The sequence below is a fragment of the Pan troglodytes genome, chromosome 8 (genome assembly GCF_028858775.2).
Source record: "Pan troglodytes isolate AG18354 chromosome 8, NHGRI_mPanTro3-v2.0_pri, whole genome shotgun sequence".
Classification (NCBI taxonomy): domain Eukaryota; kingdom Metazoa; phylum Chordata; class Mammalia; order Primates; family Hominidae; genus Pan; species Pan troglodytes.
This window is the reverse complement of record NC_072406.2, coordinates 26,298,695-26,320,239: the sequence shown is the minus strand read 5'-3', so window position 1 is coordinate 26,320,239 and position 21,545 is coordinate 26,298,695. Positions and strand designations below refer to the sequence as shown.

The following is a 21,545-nucleotide window of genomic DNA, read 5'->3' as shown; positions in this document are numbered from 1 at the left end:
CACCAAGCTCCGCCTCCCGGGTTCACACCATTCTCCTGCCTCAGCCTCCCGAGTAGCTGGGACTACAGGCGCCTGCCACCTCTCTTGGCTAATTTTCTGTATTTTTAGTAGAGACGAGGTTTTACTGTGTTAGCCAGGATGGTCTCGATCTCCTGACCTCGTGATCCACCCGCCTCGGCCTCCCAAATACAACATCATTTTTAGCAGTTGCTAATCTCATCCAACCTAGATTGGTCTTGCATATTTCATCCCTTCTCAGTGATTTCTCTTTGTGGTGGATCTAGCAGGTCAGCAGACAAGGGGTCTTTCATTAATGCCAGTGAGTGTCCATCTGAGGACAAGATGTTGGAGGATGAAGGAGACAGGGGAGCCATACAATATTTCTAGCCATAGCTAAGCCCTGATTATGTTTAAAGCAACAATAAAAACAAGTACGTAGTACTAGTTTAGGCTTCTTCTGACTCAGTGTTACAACATGGTGCCAAGGCTGACCTCATTCAACAGCCTCACAAGGGCTGCCCACGCACATTATGCAGTCAGCAGGGGCCTGCCTGTGGGGACCACAGGCCCTGAGCCATGGAGGCCACCACCGAAACTATCCCAGGGGCCATAATGTGATGTTTTCCCATCCCCACATGTTACGGGAAACTAACAAGCCCATCCCTTGTCAAGAGACACATGCGCACCTTTTTTTTCACATTTAACGAAGGTTTTTTGTGACTGAAGGATCTACCTTTGGAAAACTCCCAAGGAGATGGATACATTTATCAGACACGAGCGAAGGTTTGCATTTTAAAACTTAGAAATGGGGAATCTTTTGAAGCAACGCCTATTCCTTCTTCATGACCACGTTGATGCCAGAGTTAGATTGGCAGCTCTAGGATCTGAATCAGTCATCTCCAAAGAAAGGTTCACTCTCAAGATTTCCTAAGCTGCCCCCCAGGAGTGGTTCCGGCGATACCAAGTGCAATTCTACAGCAGGAATTCATTGACACATCCCCTCAATGACCCTATTTAAACAATTCACCCCACATGCTGGTTCGATATTCAAGCCTATGTAAATAAGTGAAAATAAACAGAAATCATCAGTGATCAATAGAATGAGGTTCATAAGATTTTTAAAAATTTTAATATGGGAAAGTTGATTTTATATCACCATCATCAAATATTCAAATAATGATATTAACATCTGTAATATGAACCAACGGTAGCTGAAAACGGAAAAGAATGGTGAAAACTGTTACGTATACTGGAGTTTTTAAAATTACATCACTATTTTCTGTAAAATGAATGTGCTCCCTGAAACTAATGAGATTTGTGTCTTATGTTTGTAACCAGCAGAGATCGCGGACAGTGATGAAAGACTGGATGGCATTTCTCTACCACCAACAGGTAAATAAAACGCATTTACATTTTCATCACCCCCTGGAAAATACAGCCCACAAAACTATTTGCATTGAAAACGATTTTAGCATTAGACATGCAGACACTTGAGCAAACTGCTTCTGCAGTGGACCAGGCCCCATCATTGGAGCTTCTCAAGGCCCCGTACTCAGAGATGTTTTTCATACTGAATAGAAAAACGTTTTTCCCACACTCTTATTTTCATAAAAATCTCAGAAGAGCAAATCCTAAGAACTAAGTATCATAACATTTTGCCTCCCCAAACCTTTGGACATTACAAAATATTTTTAACGTGAAATGAGATTTCACCTTAAAACGGGGACCACTAATTTTGTGTGATCAAATTCATGGCTAGGCTGTCCTCTCCCACCTCCTCCAAACGGCCTTGGAGCCTTGAGCAGTCAATCAGTGGACACCCAGTGAATACTGTGTTTTAACTGAGCGATTTGAACAAGCCCAGCCATCCGGCGTGAGTGGCACATTCCTAATACCAGGACCAGATCAGCTGAAGACACCCTTCCATGGAAGCATTTGCTGCACGCTGTTGTGTTAAGCCATAGACATAATTCCAACTTCATGTTATTTGACTCTCAAGTAATGCTTCTGACCCTGGCTTCCTACCTGTGTATGGGTTCATATCTGAGAGCCAGAGGGGCAGGTGTCTGATCAATGAGCCTTGTGGAAAACAATGTATCCCCTCCATTGGTCACAGGACTCTACTGACTTCCCTCCAAAGGATATCTGAAGATTCTCTGCCCACAAAACCCAGGTACCCCCAAAAACCCTCTTACTGAAAAAGTTCAACCGAATGTTTTTTCCTCTAGTTTTGGGGTGGTCTGTGTTGATTAAATTCAGCAAATATTAGTGGAGTCTCTAGGTTGTGTAGGAACTTGACTAGGCCATGTATTCATTGACAGCACATATCCCAAAATGGCAAGGAAAGCCACATTCGCAGGCATAGGATGGGCCTGTGCTAGTGAACTTCAGAGCTTCAGAGCAACAGGAAAATTCAGCCGTGTAAGAGACACATTGCTTTCTCTGCCACTGAGTAGCTAAGCAACAGATCAATGGACAGATAAATCAAATGAGCTACATAGTGCAAAAAGACCTGCCTACATCAAGTTCTTCCCATACAGAGTCATTATATAAAAGAGATTTCTCTTCTTCTTTGGCTGTGTTTTCACATTTGTGAATTAAGAGAATTGAAATACGTGATCTCTGTTGTTCCTTCCCAATTTGTCATTCTCTGAATATCAGGGCATGCATATCAGCCTCATTCTTATCACCTGGGCCCAATCCCAGCAGATCCATGAAATCCTAATCATAATAGACCTCGCCTTGAAAAGGCCCTTCAGGGGAGCACCATGCCTTTCTAGCTGTGCTTCCCAAGTGCCCTCCCACCCTGGGCATCTGCACTGCCTGTCCTCCTGTGTCATGTGACACAGTGAGCTTTTATTATTTGAAAGCCACTCCCCTTGAAGTTTATATTCACCCCCAAGTGGTGAGTACGGAATGCCTTTGTATTTTCCTATCTGAAGTTGGAGATACGTTTCCAATGAGAAAAGTGAGCTCAGAGGGTGCTGGAAAAGCCTCATGGAACTGAAAAAAATGTCAAGGAATCTGAGAATGAGAAGGAACTTGAGAGATCCTCTAGTCCAATCCCTTCTTTTTATCCAGTCCTTTTATTTTACAGGAAAAAAAGCCTGAGGCCCAGAAACATTAAGTGGCTTTCCCACGGCCTCACAGCTGGTTGACGGCCTGGCCGGAACCCAGGTCCCTCGACTCCCAGCCATGATACCGTATAGCTTTCTCATACCTAAGCCAAAGCCAGCTTTTCTCTGCATGTTTCTTAAAGATCCTAAGAGATGATGGATGTGCTAATCCCTTTAGGAGTCCTCTTCACTGTCTCAGTCTTCACAATTAAAATGTTCGTCGTCAGTCGGCCCGGTTCACTGCAACTGAAACTCATTTCTTCCAGTCTTTTCTCAAACTTTACCCAAGGCTGTGAGGTCATAATGAAGAAAATAGTATAACACACCTGCAGATCTTTTCATTAAACTATTGATAGATATTTGATACAAATCACTAAGCAGCATGATAAATAAAAACGTTTATCATATAGAAAAGAGGAAAAGAGGCCGGGCGCGGGGGCTCACACCTGTAATCCCAGCACTTTGGGAGGCCGAGGCAGGCGGATCACAAGGTCAGGAGATCGAGACCATCCTGACTAACACGGTGAAACCCAGTCTCTACTAAAAAATATACAAAAAATTAGCCAGGCATGGTGGCGGGCGCCTGTAGTCCCAGCTACTCAGGAGGCTGAGGCAGGAGAATGGCGTGAACCCGGGAGGTGGAGCTTGCAGTGAGCCAAGATCGCGCCACTACACTCCAGCTTGGGTGACACAGCGAGACTCCGTCTCAAAAAAAAGAAGGAAAAGAAGTCTCAGATTGGTGCTCAAATTTTGCAGTAATAATATTAAGTAATCTTGATATTCACCTTGATAGTGTGTCTCTTGATTGCCTCCAAAGTAAAATCCCCATTCTTGTTGGCTTCTTTGAATGCAGTGCTGCTCCTAACACCCCTCCTCACATGTGCCCTTTAAGAACTCCACCTTTCTCGCATATGTGGTTTCATCCTTGAACCTGAGCCTCACTGGTCAGAACCACAGGATTGACCAAGGGCTCTGATACAGACTCTCATTATCCCATTTATCTGAGCTAGCAACAGTTAGTTATTTTTAAAGATTCAACGATGCTTTTATTACTTTTTTAAGGTCTTTTTTCCTCCTTCCAAAGTTGTGTATTTGGGGGAAGGGCAGGGAAAGAGGTGTAAATGCTTAAGTGTTTCTATGAACCAGAAGTGACTAGGGTAGGGTTGCAGGCAGGTCAAATGACATTTGTTTGGATGCATTACATTTAAGCAACCTTCTGTTCATCAGGCTTTAGCAGAAATGGATTCACCTTCTGTAGTGCATCTATTTTATTTTCCCTTAACCCTATTCACGAAGCCTTTTTGAGCAACTACCAAGAATCAGCCCTGTGTTGGGTGCTGGTGTACAAATGCCCTCAGACTAGTGTGAGAGGCAGAAGGAATTACATAAATGCTACAGCACAGATGTGTGGAGAGGGGCTGGGGCTCAAGAAAAGCCACCCAGGAGCTGGGGACAATTTGCATTAAAAAAAAAGTATAGAGAAAGTGAAATCAAAACAGTGCTTTCTAAAATTTAAAATGGGGCTTCAAAATTTGAAATGGGGATGTTCATCTAGACTTAGCAATTGTCATAAATTGGCATTTTACATACTTTTAAAAAATTAATAAAAGTGTAAGGAAGAACATTTCAATTGCTTTTACCACCCACAGACAACCATTATTGGATGATTTTTCTCAAATGTTTCTCCATTTTATTTATTTATACGGTGGAGATCAAATATGTAAAATTTTGTTTCCTACATGTTTTTTTGATTTTTACCTAACAAGCATTTTTCCACTCTATGGCAAATCTTCATATGCATTATTTTAATAGCTGCATAATATTCTGTTTTGCAGGTAAATTATCTTTTAGGCCATTTTCCATGACTGGACAATATGTGGATATACTCTAATAGTAACACACATTCGTGGCCTTTCTCATAAAAAATCATTACAAATTTCCAATTTCTACAATTGCTCATGGAGGACAACTAAAGCCTTGGCTAAAAACTTAGCGACTTAAGTGTGAAACACAGACACCTCCCCAGTAAATTGTTCACTTGTCCAGAACGCCCACCTCCAGCCATGTCACAGAACCGTGTACAACTCTTCCTTAGAGAAGCGGCTCTCCGCCTTCATTTTCTTGTCTCTGTTGTAGGTAATATATTTGACACCAGGAGAGAAAACACGGAGGACACAGAACCAGGTTTCATTGCCTAGACTTTGATTTTAGTGACATTGTTCAGTGGCATATGTAACTTCCGTTTGAATTTCCACAAAGATCCACGTAGCATTTCAGGTTCCTGCAAAGTGTGGGTGTTCTGTGAAGTTTACCTGTCATGATTGAATAGTTTCATATACTTTCTTTGTAATGTGTGATAACCAAGCCTCCAATCTGGTATAAGATTTTTTAAATCATTTTTAGGGTTCATTTGTTACCCTTTAAAAGTCCAGCATATGATTCAGTGAGTTCATTGTCCATTATAAAGAAGTGGTTCTCTCTTCCCTGTTTTCATTCAAAACCTCAGTGTGAATATAGAGCTTTGAAACATATTTATTTTAATGTAAATTGCTTAGATGCAGTATAAAGGAGAATGGCTCTTTCCAGTGCTGAGAGAGCAGTTGTGAAGGCCAAGATTAATGAGACCTTCATCATCTTAGAAGATGGAAAAGTTGTTTTGGGAGATAGGATAGCTCTGACCTGTAAGATGAAATCATTCATGACGTCAGTGCCCCCCAAATAGCCATTTGTAACTGAGTAAGTGCAAATGACCTATGAGTTCTTAGGAAAGAAAAACCTTTCACCTAAGTTGCGTCAACACAATGACAAAATAACTAATTAAAAGGTGAGAAAACCAGTCAATTATCTACATGATACCTGACAGCCACTTTAACAGATGGTCTTAACGGAGTGCTACAGGGTTTTGGCACCATGTGGCAACTAGCTAAAAATGTACTTAATATTATATCATTTATTTGGTTCCTAGTATACTTGCCCTCCACTTTATATAAAACTAATTTATGAAAATCTGGATTTATTTTAAAAAGATATCTTGCCATGAAGGTATTTGTTTTATAGAAATATTTACCTCCAGATTTCTTTCTCTAATAAGATGGTGAATTTAAAACACTGTGTTATTTAGAAACACTGCATTTACACTTCATTTATTGTATAAAGCAAATTGCATTGAATCTTCGCCACTTGACCCAAAGGCCAAAAATTGGCATGAGAACAATTTGGACTACACATCACCAAACCCGGGGTTCACACCTGTCCACTAGCAGTTCCAATGCCTTCCCCTAGCCCTGGATTTGGCAAAGCACAGAATGTTAAGAGCTAAAAGTTATTGGAGAGGCTACTCAGTCCCACCCGGGAAACTGAGGATGAATGAGGGTAAGTGGTTGCCCAGAGCCCGTTAACCCCTCCATGGCTGGGGCCCTGCCTAGAACCCGAATTCCCTGACTACCCTGTCCAAGGTATTCATGTCACATCACACTGAAACGCTAAACCTAGAGATAGGAGGGGCCCTCTGGGATAAATCCCTGTTCCACCAAAGACCAGCCAGTCATCAAAGATGAGAGAAGGCATCCCTGTACTGTAACAAAAAGCTGGCTTTAGGCGTGGCTTGTAGAATCAATCTAACTACTAGACAAGTTACATCTCATATATGTGTGGCTTCTTTTTCTTCTTTTGGGGGGCTACAAGGAAGGTTTGGAGAAATTATTTCCATCATACCTTTTTGTTAGCCTTTTTCCATTTCTGGCCAGTAAGTAATCCCTTTCCTGACAACAGTCCCTTTGTTTTATCAAGTGGTCTGATGAAGTACTGCAAACCGCAGCTCTTGTGTTTTTTGCACCATGGGTTTTAAAATCCGTCCTCTGCCTCCCACAGGGAAATACTACCCAAGGGAAGGGAAAAGATTAATTAGTGACCTTTCGCCCTGTTAAAATAGGATGAGTATGTTGCTGGTCAAGGCAGAAACGCTAACTTCCAACTGTGGTCTGTTAAGAGATCTGCTGGGAACCTTCAGAAGCACTGCCTTCCAAGGCGGGGCCACAGCTTGGAGTGTTCAGCACTTGAGGACGGGTGGGGCTTGTTCAACCCAAAGATATGTGCAATGAATGGATCTACACATTGGAAATATGTACCAAAACTGCAACAGTAAAATCATATTTTGTAAATTAAAATTGTGTTTACTTACTGTGACTACTGTTCAGACTTTATTCAGAAACCTTTTTATAGGCTTTCTTAGCAAAAAAAAAAAATCCGTATCTATGGATAATGTCTCAATCTTCTGTATATATGTTTTATTAATATGTAAATATTTAGATTTTTTAAAATTACTATGTTCTTTAAAAAAGAAATCAATGCAAGCCTGGTTGTGAAGATGGTGTATAACATTGTGTTGTGGTATCAATTCCCAAGATGCTCTTTATGTCTGATCTGGAAGAATACAATAAATTACTTTAATTGAACGTGCGTGCGGATCTTGCCTGTGTGCCGGTCTTCCTGTGTTTATGAAGAGAAGTCAGTGCTGTTCATTAATTAAAAGGTATCATTAATACTCTGATGATCTCCCACAGAAGTTATATCTCCTGATGAAGTTAATTTTTAAAAATAAAGAGACCACCTAGATTGCTGCCAGAGTGAAAGGCGTCAGACTCTGGAAAGGCTGTGTCTGGCTGTTAGATCAATGGCTACAGCAAGTCCCACAGAAACACTTGAGCGTTAAGTACAGAGATGCTTGAAGCCTAATTTTAAATGAATTAGGTAGCTTTATAATCTTCACTTAAAAGGTTAAGCCCTGCTTCTATGGAAACAACACATCAGACGGACAAATCAATCTTCTCCGACGCTGAGCGGCTGCAGCCGCAGAATCGCTCGCTTCCCCTCTTTGAACACAGGAGGGCGCCACTCCTCGCCGGGCACCTGCCCCCCGCCGCCTCCCGCGGGCGTGCTCTGTCCCCTGCTCTGAGCGGGCCGCACCAGCGGGCTGGAATCCAGCTTCTTCGGAGGTTCAATTCAGGGTCTGACTCTGGGCCCCTGGTTTTACAGGCGCCTGGGACAGCTGTGAGGAGAGGCGGGCGGGTAGGGGCAGGAGCTGCTGCCTGGGAAGGCACCCGCACCTGGGCAGGGAGCCACCGGGCGAGCTGTTGCAAAAACAGATGTGGGCTCCAGCCCGTGAGTCTTGCAGGTGTCCGCGCTGCTCTGAAGCTGGAGTCAGGCTCCAGTCCTCGCCTCTGCCCTGATGCCCCCAGCTTCCTGGGGTCCCTTGTGTCAGGGACCCACGTCATATCTTTTGGCCCAAGGCCTCTGGGATGCCCTTGATCCCACAGGGCTGGCAGGGATGGGTGCTTCGAGGTATCCTGGCAGAACAGCTCGAAGACCTCTCTAACCCAATGGCCAGGGGACCCCATTTCGCCACAGGCGGCTCCCCTGGAAGACGCTTGCACACCTGCCTCAGTCGTCACCTCTCCTATCCTCCAGCCGCCAAACCCCCCTCCCCAAGGATCTGGGGACACAGCTGGCTCATTTCCCAGCAGCACCCGAGTTCAGCTGCACCATTTTACTGAACACCAACTGGGCAGACACTGTGGGTGTTTAGGGCGACTGGTTTCGGGATAAAAGAGAAAAGAGGGGCGAGAGGGGAGGCGGGGCCAAGTCCTGGCACTAAACTGTGCTAGACTTGCACCATGCCGAGGGGCTGGGACGGCGCGGGCAGCCGCGGAGCATCTGAAGGGAAAGGTGTTGATCGGAGTCCTATCTTAGGTCGATCCGCCTGGCTGAAGCAGGGAGCATTCGCAGGAGGGGGCGGGCTGAAGACAAGGGATCCCAAGAAGAGGCTGTTGGAAGGGGCACAAAACCCACAAAGCCACGCCTGAGAAAGAATCAGCTCAGGCTGGAGGAGGGAGAATGTGTCAAAGCTGACACCAAGTTTCTGGCTGGGGAACCAGGAGGGGTGTCACTTGCACTCACTAAGATAAGGACACAGGGTGTGACGATTTGGAGGAGACAGGTGAGTTACTCCATTCATTCATTCACTCATTCATTCATTCCACAGGTGCTTGTGGTGGGCCCTGCACTGTTCTGCCGGGTGGGAGTGCAGCGGTGACCCTAGTCTTGCAGAGCTCACCTCAGACAATGTCACAAGAAAAGGGACAGATGGCAGAACCCTGGGAGGAGCAGCATCTCGTGCTCCTGAACAACCTTACCAGAGAGAGAGCTGAAACAGGAGCTTTGTCCCAAACCAGCCAAGACTTCAAGCACCATTCATTCCTCATAACTCAGGTCTCAGCTACACTTCATCATCAGAGAGGGATTCGCAACTTTCCCACGCCAGGCTCAGCCAAGTCACGGTCTCTTACCCTTCACATCGCTTGCCTCTCTCTGAAATTATCTTGCTTATTTATGTGTGTGTGTATCACCCATCTTTCCACTGGAATCTGAGCCTTGTGATGTCAGGCTGTTAAGATTTCAGGCCCTGGTGAAAACATGTTCAGGATGCCCTCTCTCCCCTTTGCCCAGCAAGAGTGGACTGATTAAAGTTGGACCTGAGGTTTCCATGAATATGCAACCGAGTCATTCTGACGACAGTGAGTCCTGGCCTCCCAGTGCTGCCAGTTCCCAGAAGTGACTCCCCTTCTCCCATCAGCCCAAACCCAGAGCCTTTATCACAGAACCCAAGATTGAGAGGAGGGTCAGGCTGCTTGGACAGTGGCCTTATCATGGGATGGATCAGGAGCCTTTTACAGCGCTCTCCTTTCCGCTGTATCCCATTGTCTTAGATCACGTGGACTTGCCTTTTCCCCTAATACCGCCCCCTCAGTGCTCTTCTATAATTGGAGAAATTGTGTCAATAGATCGACCAAAGAGATGCAGGTTGTACTCCATGAGAATTTAATAAACGCTAGCGATTCAAAGCAACTTGAATTTACACAGATCAACTCCTATTATGTTTTGTAACCTCAAATGCGTGAAATTGATTATCCCCCCGAAAGTAATATATACAGATATGTGTGTATATAAATATTTATTTCTATTTTGTTATTGGTGAAATTAAAAAGAATGTTTAAATGAATCACAGTTTTAAAAAAAAAGAATGTTCTGGCCGGGCGCTGCGGCTCACACCTGTAATTTGGGAGGCTGAGGTGGGCAGATCACGAGGTCAGGAGTTCGAGACTAGCCTGACCAACATGGTGAAACCCCGTCTCTACTAAAAATACAAAATTAGCCATCCTGGTGGTGGGTGCCTGTAATCCCAGCTACTCAAGAAGCCGAGGCAGGAGAATCGCTTGAACCCGGGAGGCGGAGGTTGCAGTGAGCCGAAATCACACCACTGCACTCCAGCCTGGACAACAGAGGGAGACTCCATCTCAAAAAAAAAAAAAAGAACGTTCTAGAAATGGAGCTTGGAGTGGGTAGTGCCCCACATGCTTTACACACACTGATATTCCAAATAGACCTGATAGTTAAAGGCCTTTTTAATTGTTTTATTTTTGGCCATTTTGGACTGTTCACTGAAACATGGAAAGACATTTTAAACCTAAACTTTGAAACTAAGCTACTTTATGATTCCTTTCAAATGCTTTCCAAAAGCGAAGCTGATACAAGCGCAATCAAAGGAGGAGTAGTCGGAAACCAGCCGTCTAGCCTTGCGTTTGTGTGTATCCTCCAACACGGTGCCAAGACATTCAAAACATGGAGCGCCCTCCCCGTGAACTGGAGTGAAAAATGACTTTACACAGGAAATTAAGCATCCTGAGTTGTTTCACTGAAGTGGTGGCCCAGTTGCAGGTTCAGTTAGAAAAACTATTTTCTGCTATACTCTAGCAATGGAGGGAGAAAGAGAATACATTAAAATAGAGGACACTTACTCTGTGTATTATCAAATTAAGTACCCTCCAAAAATGATGTACTTCTAACCACTAGACAGAGAACATCAGAAGTGACTCAATTAGCAAAACCCAGGCTAACCCCGTCCCCCTCTGGTGATGCACACGGTAACGGTGCTCTGTCCTTCTGGGAAATATTTCACTAGTGTGAGCTATACCACCTTCTCCCCCTCCTGCCTCTCCCTGATGCTTCCTAGAACATGGACCGATAGCCACAGGCAGCTTTGACTCTTGTTAAGATTCCGTGTTTGTTTTTATCATCATACCATGCGGTGTTCCAGTGCGTTTGTCCTTCCTACCTGCCCCCATTAATGTTGCCTGGCAACCTTAACCACAGCCCGTTCCTCCCGTGCCTTGCCCCAGTGGGACCGGTTCACTAGTCATGGCACAGTGGACTTATTTTAAATGTTCGACTGACTCCCGGACACTGGCTGGACACTGATTTCTAGCCAGGAGCCTGCGTGCACCATGACCCTGTCGTTATGATAGCATACAGCTTTAGAAAGTAAACACTCTCTGGCCGGGCATGGTGGCTCACACCTGTAATCCCAGCACTTTGGGGGACTGAGGCGGGGGGAGGATCACAAGATCAGGAGTTCAAGAACAGCCTGGCCAAGATGGTGATACCCCGTCTCTACTAAAACTAAAAAAAATTAGCCAGGCACAGTGGCAGGTGCCTGTAATCCCAGCTACTCAGGAGGCTGAGGCAGGACAATTGCTTGAACCTGAGCAGCAGAGGTTGCAGTGAGCTGAGATGGCGCCACTGCACTCCAGCCTGGGCGACAGAGTGAGACTCCGTTTCAAAAAAGAAAAGAAAAAAAAAAGTGAACACTCCCAAAGACCAAGAGACAACTTTTGATTGGAAAGCATCCAGTGACTTCAGGGGTAGGGATGAGGAGGTGGCGGAAGCTGGCGAAATTAGTCGAAGCCATTGGAAAGACTGAATGCAGGTGTGTTCATCCATTTTCACACTGCTATAAAGAAATACCCGAGACTGGGTAATTTATAAAGGAAAGCGGTTTCATTTACTCACAGTTCCACGTGGCTGGGGAGGCCTCAGGAAACGTACAGTCATGGCAAAAGGTGAAGGAGAAGCAAGCACCTTCTTCACAAGGGGGCAGGAAACAGAAAACGAAGGAGGAGCTGCCAAACAGAAAACCATCAGATCTCGTGAGAACTCACTCACTATCACGAGAACAGTTTGAGGAAACCACCCCATGATCCAACCACCTCCCATCAGGTCCCTCCCTTGACACGTGGGAATTACAATTCAAAATGAGATTTGAGTGGGGACACAGAGCCAAACCATATCAGCAGGAGAAAAGCCCCTCCAAAAAAATGCTTTAAAAAATGTGAGAGAGTGGTTGAGTGCAGTGGCTCAATCCTCTAATCCCAGTGCCTTGAGAGGCCAAAGTAGGAGGACTGCTTGAGGCCAGGAGTTCAAGACCAGCCTGAGCAGCATAGCGAGATACCCATTTCTTTTTTTTTTTTAAGACAGAGTCTCGCTCTGTCACCCAACCTGGAGTGCAGTGGCATGATCTCAGCTCACTGCAACCTCTGCCTCCCAGGTTCAAGCAATTCTTCTGCCTCAGCCTCCCAAGTAACTGGGATTACAGGCATGCGCCACCACACCTGGCTAGTTTTTGTATTTTTAGTAGAAACAGGGTTTCACCATGTTGGCCAGGCTGGTCTCGAACTGTTGACTTCAGGTGATCCGCCTGCCTTGGCCTCCCACAGTGCTGGGATTACAGGCATGAGCCACTGCCCCCGGCCAAGACCCCGTTTCTTCAAAAAAAAAATTGCTGGGCGGTGGTGTGAGCCCGTAGTCCCAGCAACTTGGGAAACTGAGACAGAAGGATCCCTTGAGCCCAGGAGGTTGAGACTGCAGTGAGCTATGATTGTAACACTGCACTCCAGCCTGGTTGACAGTGAGCCCGTCTCCAAAAAAAAAAAAAAAAAAAAAAAAATCTCTAAATAGTATGTGCTGCTTTTGCATTGAGAAGGGAAAGTTTTTTTTTTTTCTCAATATATACTAGTATAGAAGAATATTGAATGGCATAGAGGAATGTTCATGATACACTTACTGTTACATAATATGTTCTGCCTGCTCGTATTTTTTTAATTTCAAAAACACTTATTTTTATAGTTAGTTGTGATTGTAACTACAGACTAATTGCAGCATCCAAAAACTATGTACCAATAGCTGCCTACAGCTTTAAAAAGGTATAGACAATGTGTTAATTAACCAGCGCCTGATCCCTTTTTTTTCCTTTTTTTTTTTTTTTTTTTTTTTTGAGACAGAGTCTTGCTTTGTTGCCCAGGCTGGAGTGCAGTGGCACGATCTCAGCTCACTGTAACCTCCGCCTCCCGGGTTCAAGCGATTCTCCTGCCTCAGCCTCCTGAGTAGCTGGGATGACAGGCACGTGCCACCACGACTGGCTGATTTTTGTATTTTTAGCAGAGACGGGGTTTCACCATATTAGTCAGGCTGGTCTCAAACTCCTGACCTCGTGATCTGCCCGCCTCGGCCTCCCAAAGTGCTGGGATTACAGGCGTGAGCCACTGCGCCCAGCTGCCTGATCACATTTTTAAGAGCAGTATTTACAAGCATGCACAGAAAAAAGAAGGAAGTTGTTAACAGTGGTTACCTCCGGCTGGTAGAATTGCAGGTGATTTTTAAAAATTATATGTTTTAAGTATTCTAAAATGAACACGTATCATTTACTAAAAAAAAAAAAGAAAGGTAAAGGAAAAAACTCAGTGGCATATGTATCAGTATATATGTAATGCTTACTGCTTGGATACTGTTATGAAAACCTGAAATATCTTGAAATATAACAGGCTTCTCATGTATCACATAAACTCCAATGAAAACTTCAGCATCCAGCTCTTTGTTACTCCCATAATATGTACATCAAACTCATTTACAGAACTCTGGAGGTTAATGCTTTACTTTGAAGGAAAAAAATCACTCTGAAGCTTAACAGCAAAAGGATATCCTCTCTGCAGTTTGAAAGGAAACTGGAGACAGAGCTTTATAAAAAATGCATTAGTTGCAAGCCGAGAAGAAACCCATCTGAGGTGTGAGTGCATTTGACACATCAGTTCAAAAAACAATACAGCCAAGGCCTTTGGAATTTGGAGAGAAAGACTAAGAAAAATAAAATGTGGGATGGGTTGCTGTAAACAAGTCCAAGAACCTAACGAGTTCAGGCCACGATGGTGCTCTCGTATGCTTCTTCCTGATCTATGCAGTTTTACACAGACCTGGCAGGTGATGTGCTTTGGAGAAACAGATTTGCAACTCTCAAGCCATGTATAGTGTCAACTCCCTCTGAATACTGTCAAACACATATCAGACTTGCATTGCAAGTTGGACACTGCTCCTTTTTTTGAGTTTTGCTCTTGTTGCCCAGGCTGGAGTGCAATGGCGCGATCTTGGCTCACCGCAACCTCCGCCCCCGGGTTCAAGCGATTCTCCTGCTTCAGCCTCCTGAGTAGCTGGGATTACAGGCATGCACCACCATGCCTGGCTAATTTTGTATTTTTAGTAGAGATGGGTTTTCTCCATGTTGGTCAGACTGGTCTCAAACTCCCCACCTCAGATGATCCGCCCGCTTCAGCCTCCCAAAGTGCTGGGATTACAGGTGTGAGCCACCACGCCCAGCCACTGGGCACTGTTCTTAAGCTTCATTCCTACAGTTTAACTCAGGTCATCCTTGAAACCATCTGTATTAGGGTTCTCTAGAGGGACAGAACCCTAGAGGGACAGTATATATATATATATATATATATATATATATATATATGCACTATATATATGTCCCCTAGAGGGACAGTATATATATAGATAGGGATATATATATATACACACACGTATATATATGTGTGTGTGTATATATGTATATATATGTGTGTATATATGTGTGTGTGTGTGTATGTATATATATGTATATATATAAAGGGGAGTTTATTAAGTATAAATTCGCATGATCACAAGGTCCCAAAATAGGCCGTCTGCAGGCTGAGGAGCAAGGAGAGCCCGTTTGAGTCCCAAAACTGAAGAACCTGGAGCCTGATGTTCAAGGGCAGGAAGCATCCAGCATGAGAGAAAGATGGAGGCTGGGAGGCTAGGCCAGTCTAGCCTTTTCACATTTTTCTGCCTGCTTTATATCCTGGCCTCACTGGCAGCTGATTAGATGGTGCCCACCCAGATTAAGGATGGGTCTGCCTTTCCCAGCCCACGGACTCAAATGTTAATCTCCTTTGGTAACCCTCACAGACACATTCAGGATCAATACTTTGCATCCTTCAATCCAATCCAGTTGACACTCAGTATTAACCATCACACCATCCTGTAAAGTAGATACCACTCCTGTCCCCACTTAACAGATGAAAGAAATTAGGCACCTTCTTCTAGCTCACCTAACTAAGAAGGAGTTTTTTCAGCCAGGATTGAACCTAGGGAATATGACTCCAACTCGCATCCTTAGCATCTGTTTTGCCCGTCAAGTAGCCTTATTAGTGGAGAGAAGTATCCAGAATAACCCCAGTGGGGGCCCAGCCCATGTGATTTGCCTTTACAGTGATCTTTATACTTCTATTTGCACAAAAGCATTGAACTAGGAATGATAACACATGTTGATTAAATGCTTCTTATGAGCTAGGCATTGTCATAAGTATTTTACAGATAACAATTCCGTTATCCATTATAAGCCTGGAAGTACTATTATCCCCATCCCCACTTCACAGGTGAGAAGACTGAGTTACACAGAGCTTAAGTAACTTGCCCAAAGTTACATAGTTAACAAGTAGCAGAGCCAGGATCCAACCCCAGACCTTCTGATCTAGAGCCTGTACAGCTGATCTCTATGCTGTGGGATGTACTTCCAGAGAAATGTGTTGCCTACTGGTTCTGTGTCAGGCCTTGTTTAAAGTGTGCTATTTGAATCATCTCTTTGGAAATGTCCCTAACTAACACACTGCCAGAAAGAGGCTGGGAAGTAGTGTCTTCAACCTGACAGCTGGTTCTCTATTAAAATGTTTCCGGGCCGAGGGCAGTGGCTCACACCTATAATCTCAGCACTTCGGGAGGCCAAGGTGGGCAGATCACGAGGTCAAGAGATTGAGACCATCCTGGCCAACATGGTGAAACCCCATCTCTACTAAAAATACAAAAATTAGCTGGACGTGGTGTTGGGCGCCTGTAATCCCAGCTACTCGGGAGGCTGAGGCAGGAGAATCGCTTGAACCCAAGAGGTGGAGGTTGCAGTGAGCTGAGATCAATCCACTGCACTCCAGCCTGGCGACAGAGCGAGACTCTGTCTCAAAAAGAAAAAAAAATTTCCAGGGGAACCCAGCAGACTGATTCCAAGAGGGAGCTTTTGATCAGAATGACCAGTATGAAAATAAATACTGGCTATATCATATATATATATATATATTTTTTTTGAGACAGAGTATTGCTCTATCGCCCAGGCTGGAGTGCAGTGGTGCGATCTTGGCTCACTGCAACCTCTGCCTCCCCAGTTCAAGAGATTCTCCTGCCTCAGCCTCCCGAGTAGCTGGAATTACAGGCACATGCCACCACGTCTGGCTAATTTTTGTATTTTTAGTAGAGACGGGGTTTCACCACATTGGCCAGGCTGTTCTCAAACTCCTGACCTCAAGTGATCCTCCCACCTCAGCCTCTCAATCTAGCATTTATTAATAAAGCTCTGGTGCCTTTTTTTCCTTCATTCCCCACCCCCTGACCCCCTACCCTCTCCATCATCCATCCATCCACCAAAAGAATTAGGGGAGACTGAAATGGCAGGCAAACTATCCCCAGAATGGTGAAAGCCACCAAAATCACTGGGAACCCCCACTTTAGTGGGGAGACATTTGCTGCAGGTGGCTGGGGGAGCAGGAAAGAGGTGACGCTGTTGAACAGTGCTCCTGGAAATGGGATTCCCTAGACCAACAACATCGGCATCACCTGGAAATGTAATAGAAATGCAATATCTCTAGCCCCAGCCCAGACCAACAGCTCAGAGGCTCTGGGAGTGGGACTGGTGTGTTTCATGATGCCCTCCAGGTGATCCTGGAGCACACTCAAGTTTGGGAACTACAGCCCTAGGAGATGTGGAAGATAGGGCGAGGCCCCAACCTCAGAGCCCTGAGTGGGATATGAGTAACTTGGAAGTAGTAATAATTAGGTGGGAACTCTCCCTCAGCGAATTGGAGCAAATTCCGTTTTCCCTGTGATAGCATCACTGTCCCTTACCTTCTGATGGAGACATCTAGGTGGCATGACAGAAGCATCTGGAAGGGCCAATCCCCCGGGTGAACCTCTGGAGGTGGGTCAAGCCTGGGAGTGCAGACAGTTAGTGTTGCTGTTGGGAAAAGTTCAACACTCGGTCCCCTCTTTGCTGTTGGGATGGAGGCCCAGCAAGGGCAAGGAAGAGGCAGAGCCAGGACCCGACACCGGAACCTCTCGCTCCCTCAGGCCACATAATCTGCCTGTCGGCGCCCTTCCCCAGCTCCTTCTTGGGCCCAGTTGTGTGTTCCTTGGACCTCGCTCTCTCCCCTCCCCTTGTACGCATGCTCTGGAGTGTACGTGCCCACCTAACTCCACTGGCCTTGACCCTCACTCTGCCCTCTAGAACCACCTTGAATCCCACAAACATGATGCTCCAGGAGGCCTCAGTGCCCCTTGGTTCCTCTAACAGCTCTGGCAGGTGCTCAGGGGAGACAGAGGCGCCAAGGGGAGGTAGAGGTGCCAAGGGGAGGTGGAGCAGATGAATTAGGTAAGTTCTCCTGAAGAAAAGAGTAGGGAAGAGGAGCATGGCTTGGCAGAGATATGTGGAAAGGCAAGACATAGAGGAGAAATCCACTGATACTTACAGAGGCTATTTCTTAATGCAAAGGAAAAGTACCAGTAATATAAAAACAAAATTTTTGCTAAAGTATATGGGCTACATGATCCCACTTTATTTTCCAAAGATGTATAGATTTACACAAGAGTCTGGAAATCTACATGAAAACATTTGCAGTGATTATCTCCAGATGCTGCAATTGCAACTTCTGTTTCCTTCTTTTCTTATTTTCTGCATTAAGCATTCATTGACTTTTTTCAGATATAATTCACACGCCATAAAATTCACCACTTTAAGCCATGCAATTCACTGGTTTTTAATTGATTCACAAAGTTGCACAACCATCATCACCATCTAATTCCAGAACATTCTCTTAACCCCAAGAAGAAACCCAGCTCCCCTGAGCAGTCACTCCCCAACATTGCTCCGTTCCCAGCCAGAAGCAACCACAAATTACTTTCTCTCCCTTTGGATTGGTCTCTTCTGGACATTTCATATAAATGGAATCATACAATGTGTGGTCTTGTGCGACTGGTCTCTTTCACTCAGCATGTTTTCAGGGTTCACCCATGTTATAGCAGGTATCAGCACTTCATTGCTTCTTATTGCCAAATAATATTCCATTACATGGATAGACTGCATTTTATTTATCCATTTATCAGTGATAGACCTTTGAGTTATTTCCACTTTGGGGCTATTATAAATAATGCTGCTCTAAACATTTGTGTACCAGTCTTTGTGCAGACATATATGTTCAATTCTCTTGGGTATATGGGTAGGTGTGGGATTGCTGGGTCATATGGTAACTCTATGTTGAAATTTTTTTTTTTTTCTGAGACAGGGTCTTGCTCTGTCACCCAGGCTGGAATGCAGTGGCACCATCATACCTCACTGCAGCCTCAACCACCTGGGTTCAAGCAGTCCTCCCACCTTAACCTCCAGAGTAGCTGGGACTACACCACACCTGGCTAACTTTTTCTTTTTTAGAGGCTGAGTCTGACTATATTGCCCAGGCTAGTCTCAAACCCCTGGGCTCAGACCACCCTCCTGGCTTAGCTTCCCAAAGTGCTGGGATCACAGGTGTGGGCCACCACACCTGGCCTATATTGAACTTTTTGAGGAAATACCTGTTTCCCAAAGAATCTGAACCATTTTACATTCCTACCAGCAATGTATGAGGGATCTGATGTCTCCACACACTTGCTAATACTTGTGATTGTCTGTTTGTTTTATTATAGCCATCCTAGTGAGTGTGAAGTGGTATCTCACTGTGGTTGTGATTTGCATCTCTCTGGTGATTAATAATGCTGAGCATCTTTTTAAAATATATATTTTTACATTTTTTATATTTAATTGACAAATAACAATTGTATATAACTATGGGGTATGATGCGACACTTTGATATATGTGTACATTACGGAATGATCAAATCTAGCTAATTTACCTATTCATCACCTCACACACATCATTTTCTGTGATGAGAACATTTGAAATACATTCTCTTAACAATTTTGAAATATACTATACTTTAACTACAGTCACCATGCTGTGCAATAGATCTCAAAAACTTATTCTTTCTATGTAACTGCAACTTCGTATCTTTCGACCAACACCTGATTCCCTCCCCACTCCACCATCCCCCACTCCCAGCCCCTGGTAACCACCATTTTACTCCACATCTAAGGATTCAACATTTTTAGGTTCCACATAGAAGTGAGGTCACACAGGGCCGGGCAAGGTGGCTCACACCTGTAATCCCAGCACTTTGGGAGGCCAAAGCGGGTGGATCACCTGAGGTCAGGAGTTCGAGATTAGCCTGGCCAACATGGTGAAACCCTGTCTCTACTAAAAATACAAAAATTAGCCGGGCATGGTGGCACATGCCTATAATCCCAGCTACTCAGGAGGCTGACCCAGGACAATCGCTTGAACCCAGGAGGCGGAGGTTGCAGTGAGCTGAGGTCTTGCCATTGCACTCCAGCCTGGGTGATGAGCGAAACTCCATCTCAAAAAAAAAAAAAAAAAAAGTGAGGTCACAGAGTATTTGCCTTTCTGTACCTGGCTTATTTTATTTGGCATAGTGTCCTCCAGACTCATCTGTGTTGTCACAAATCACAGGATTTCCTTTTTAATAGCTGAATATGCCCCCATTGTGTATATAGACCAAATTTTCTTTATCCATTGATGGACACTTAGCTTGATTTCCCATCTTGGCTGCTGTGAATAGTGCTGCCATGAATATGAGAGTGCAGGTATCTCTTCAACAGACTGATTTTAATTCCTTTGGATATGTACCCAGTAGTGGAATTGCTGGATCATGTTCTATTTTTAGGTTTTGGGGGATCTTCCATACTGGGGTGTCTGGAGTTGGTTCCTGTCGGTGGGTTCGTGGTCTCGCTGACTTCAAGAATTGAGCTGTGGACCTTCGTGGTGAGTGTTACAGCTCTTAAAGATGGCACAGACCCAAAGAATGAGTGGTAGCAAGTTTTATTGTGAAGAGTGAAAGGACAAAGCTTCCACAGCATGGAAGCGGACCCCAGAAGGTTGTTGCCTGCTGGCTGGGGTGGCCAGCGTTTATTCCCCTTATTGTCCCCACCCATGTTCCCTTTCTGTCCTATCAGAGTGCCCTTTGTTCAATCCTCCCCGCAATTGGCTACTTTTAGAATCCTGCTGATCGGTGCATTTTACAGAGTGCTGATTGGTGCGTTTTACAGAGTGCTGCTTGGTGCGTTTTACAATCCTCTTGTAAGACAGAAAAGTTCCTGATTGGTGCGTTTTACAATCCTCTTGTAAGACAGAAAAGTTCCCCAAGTCCCCACTCCACCCAGGAAGTCCAGCTGGCTTCACCTCTCACTGTTATCCATAGCGGCTGTACCAATTTACATTCCCACCAACAGTGGACAAGGGTTGCCTTTTCTCCGCATCCTTGGCTACACTTGTTATCTTTGATCTTTTTGATGATAGCCATCCTAACAGGTGTGAGGTGACAGCTCATTGTGGTTTTAATTTGCATTTCTTTTTTATTTCAGTAGCTTTAGGGGTACAAGTAGTTTTTGGTTACATAGATGAATTGTACAGTGGTCAAGTCTGAGATTTTAGTACCCATCACCCAAGTAGTGTACACTGTACCCAATATGTAGTTTTTCAATCCCTCACCCCCTCCCACCCCCTCTTTCTGAGTCTTCGATGTCCATTATACCTTTGCATATGCCTTTGCATACCCATAGCTTAGCTTCCACTTATGAGTGACAACATGTGGTATTTGGTTTTTCATTCCCAAATTCCTTCACTTGGAATAATGACCTTCAGCTCTATCCAAGTTGCTGCAAAAGACATTCTTTCTTTCTTTTTTATTGCTGAGTAGTATTCTATGGTATATGTATATTACATTTTCTTTATCCACTCATCTCTTGATGGGCACTTAGGTTGATTCCTTATCTTTGCAATTGTGAACTGTACTACAATAAACATATGCATACAGTTGTCTTCCTGATATAATGACTTCTTTTCCTTTAGGTTGATACCCAGTAGTGGGATTGCTGGATCAAATGGTTCATCTGCTTGTAGTTCTTTCAGAAATCTCTATACCGTTTTCCATAGAGGTTGTACTAATTTACATTCCCACCAGCAGGATATAACCATTCCCTTTTAACTACATCCACACCATCTATTGCTTTTTGACTTTTTAATAATGGATATT

General features: G+C 44.5%; 1 protein-coding gene across 39 annotated transcripts in view; it reads left to right on the top strand.

The window, feature by feature from the left end:
• The window catches only part of BEND7 (BEN domain containing 7), an 87,815-nt gene extending 80,245 nt beyond the window's left edge, over positions 1-7,570 (top strand). For 6 of the 39 annotated variants that reach the window (XM_016962663.4, XM_063780469.1, XM_063780467.1 and 3 more), the window contains 2 exons: positions 1,342-1,392; positions 3,098-3,346. In XM_016962663.4, the coding sequence (XP_016818152.1) occupies positions 1,342-1,392; positions 3,098-3,111 (65 nt within the window). In that variant the 3' untranslated portion in view covers positions 3,112-3,346. Of the gene's footprint in view, positions 1-1,338; positions 1,393-1,759; positions 2,269-2,321; positions 2,572-3,097; positions 3,347-4,951 lie in introns of those variants that run through there. The other 33 variants (XM_063780460.1, XM_063780450.1, XM_063780452.1 and 30 more) reach the window with 17 other exon arrangements.
• The last annotated feature ends 13,975 nt before the right edge of the window (positions 7,571-21,545 follow it).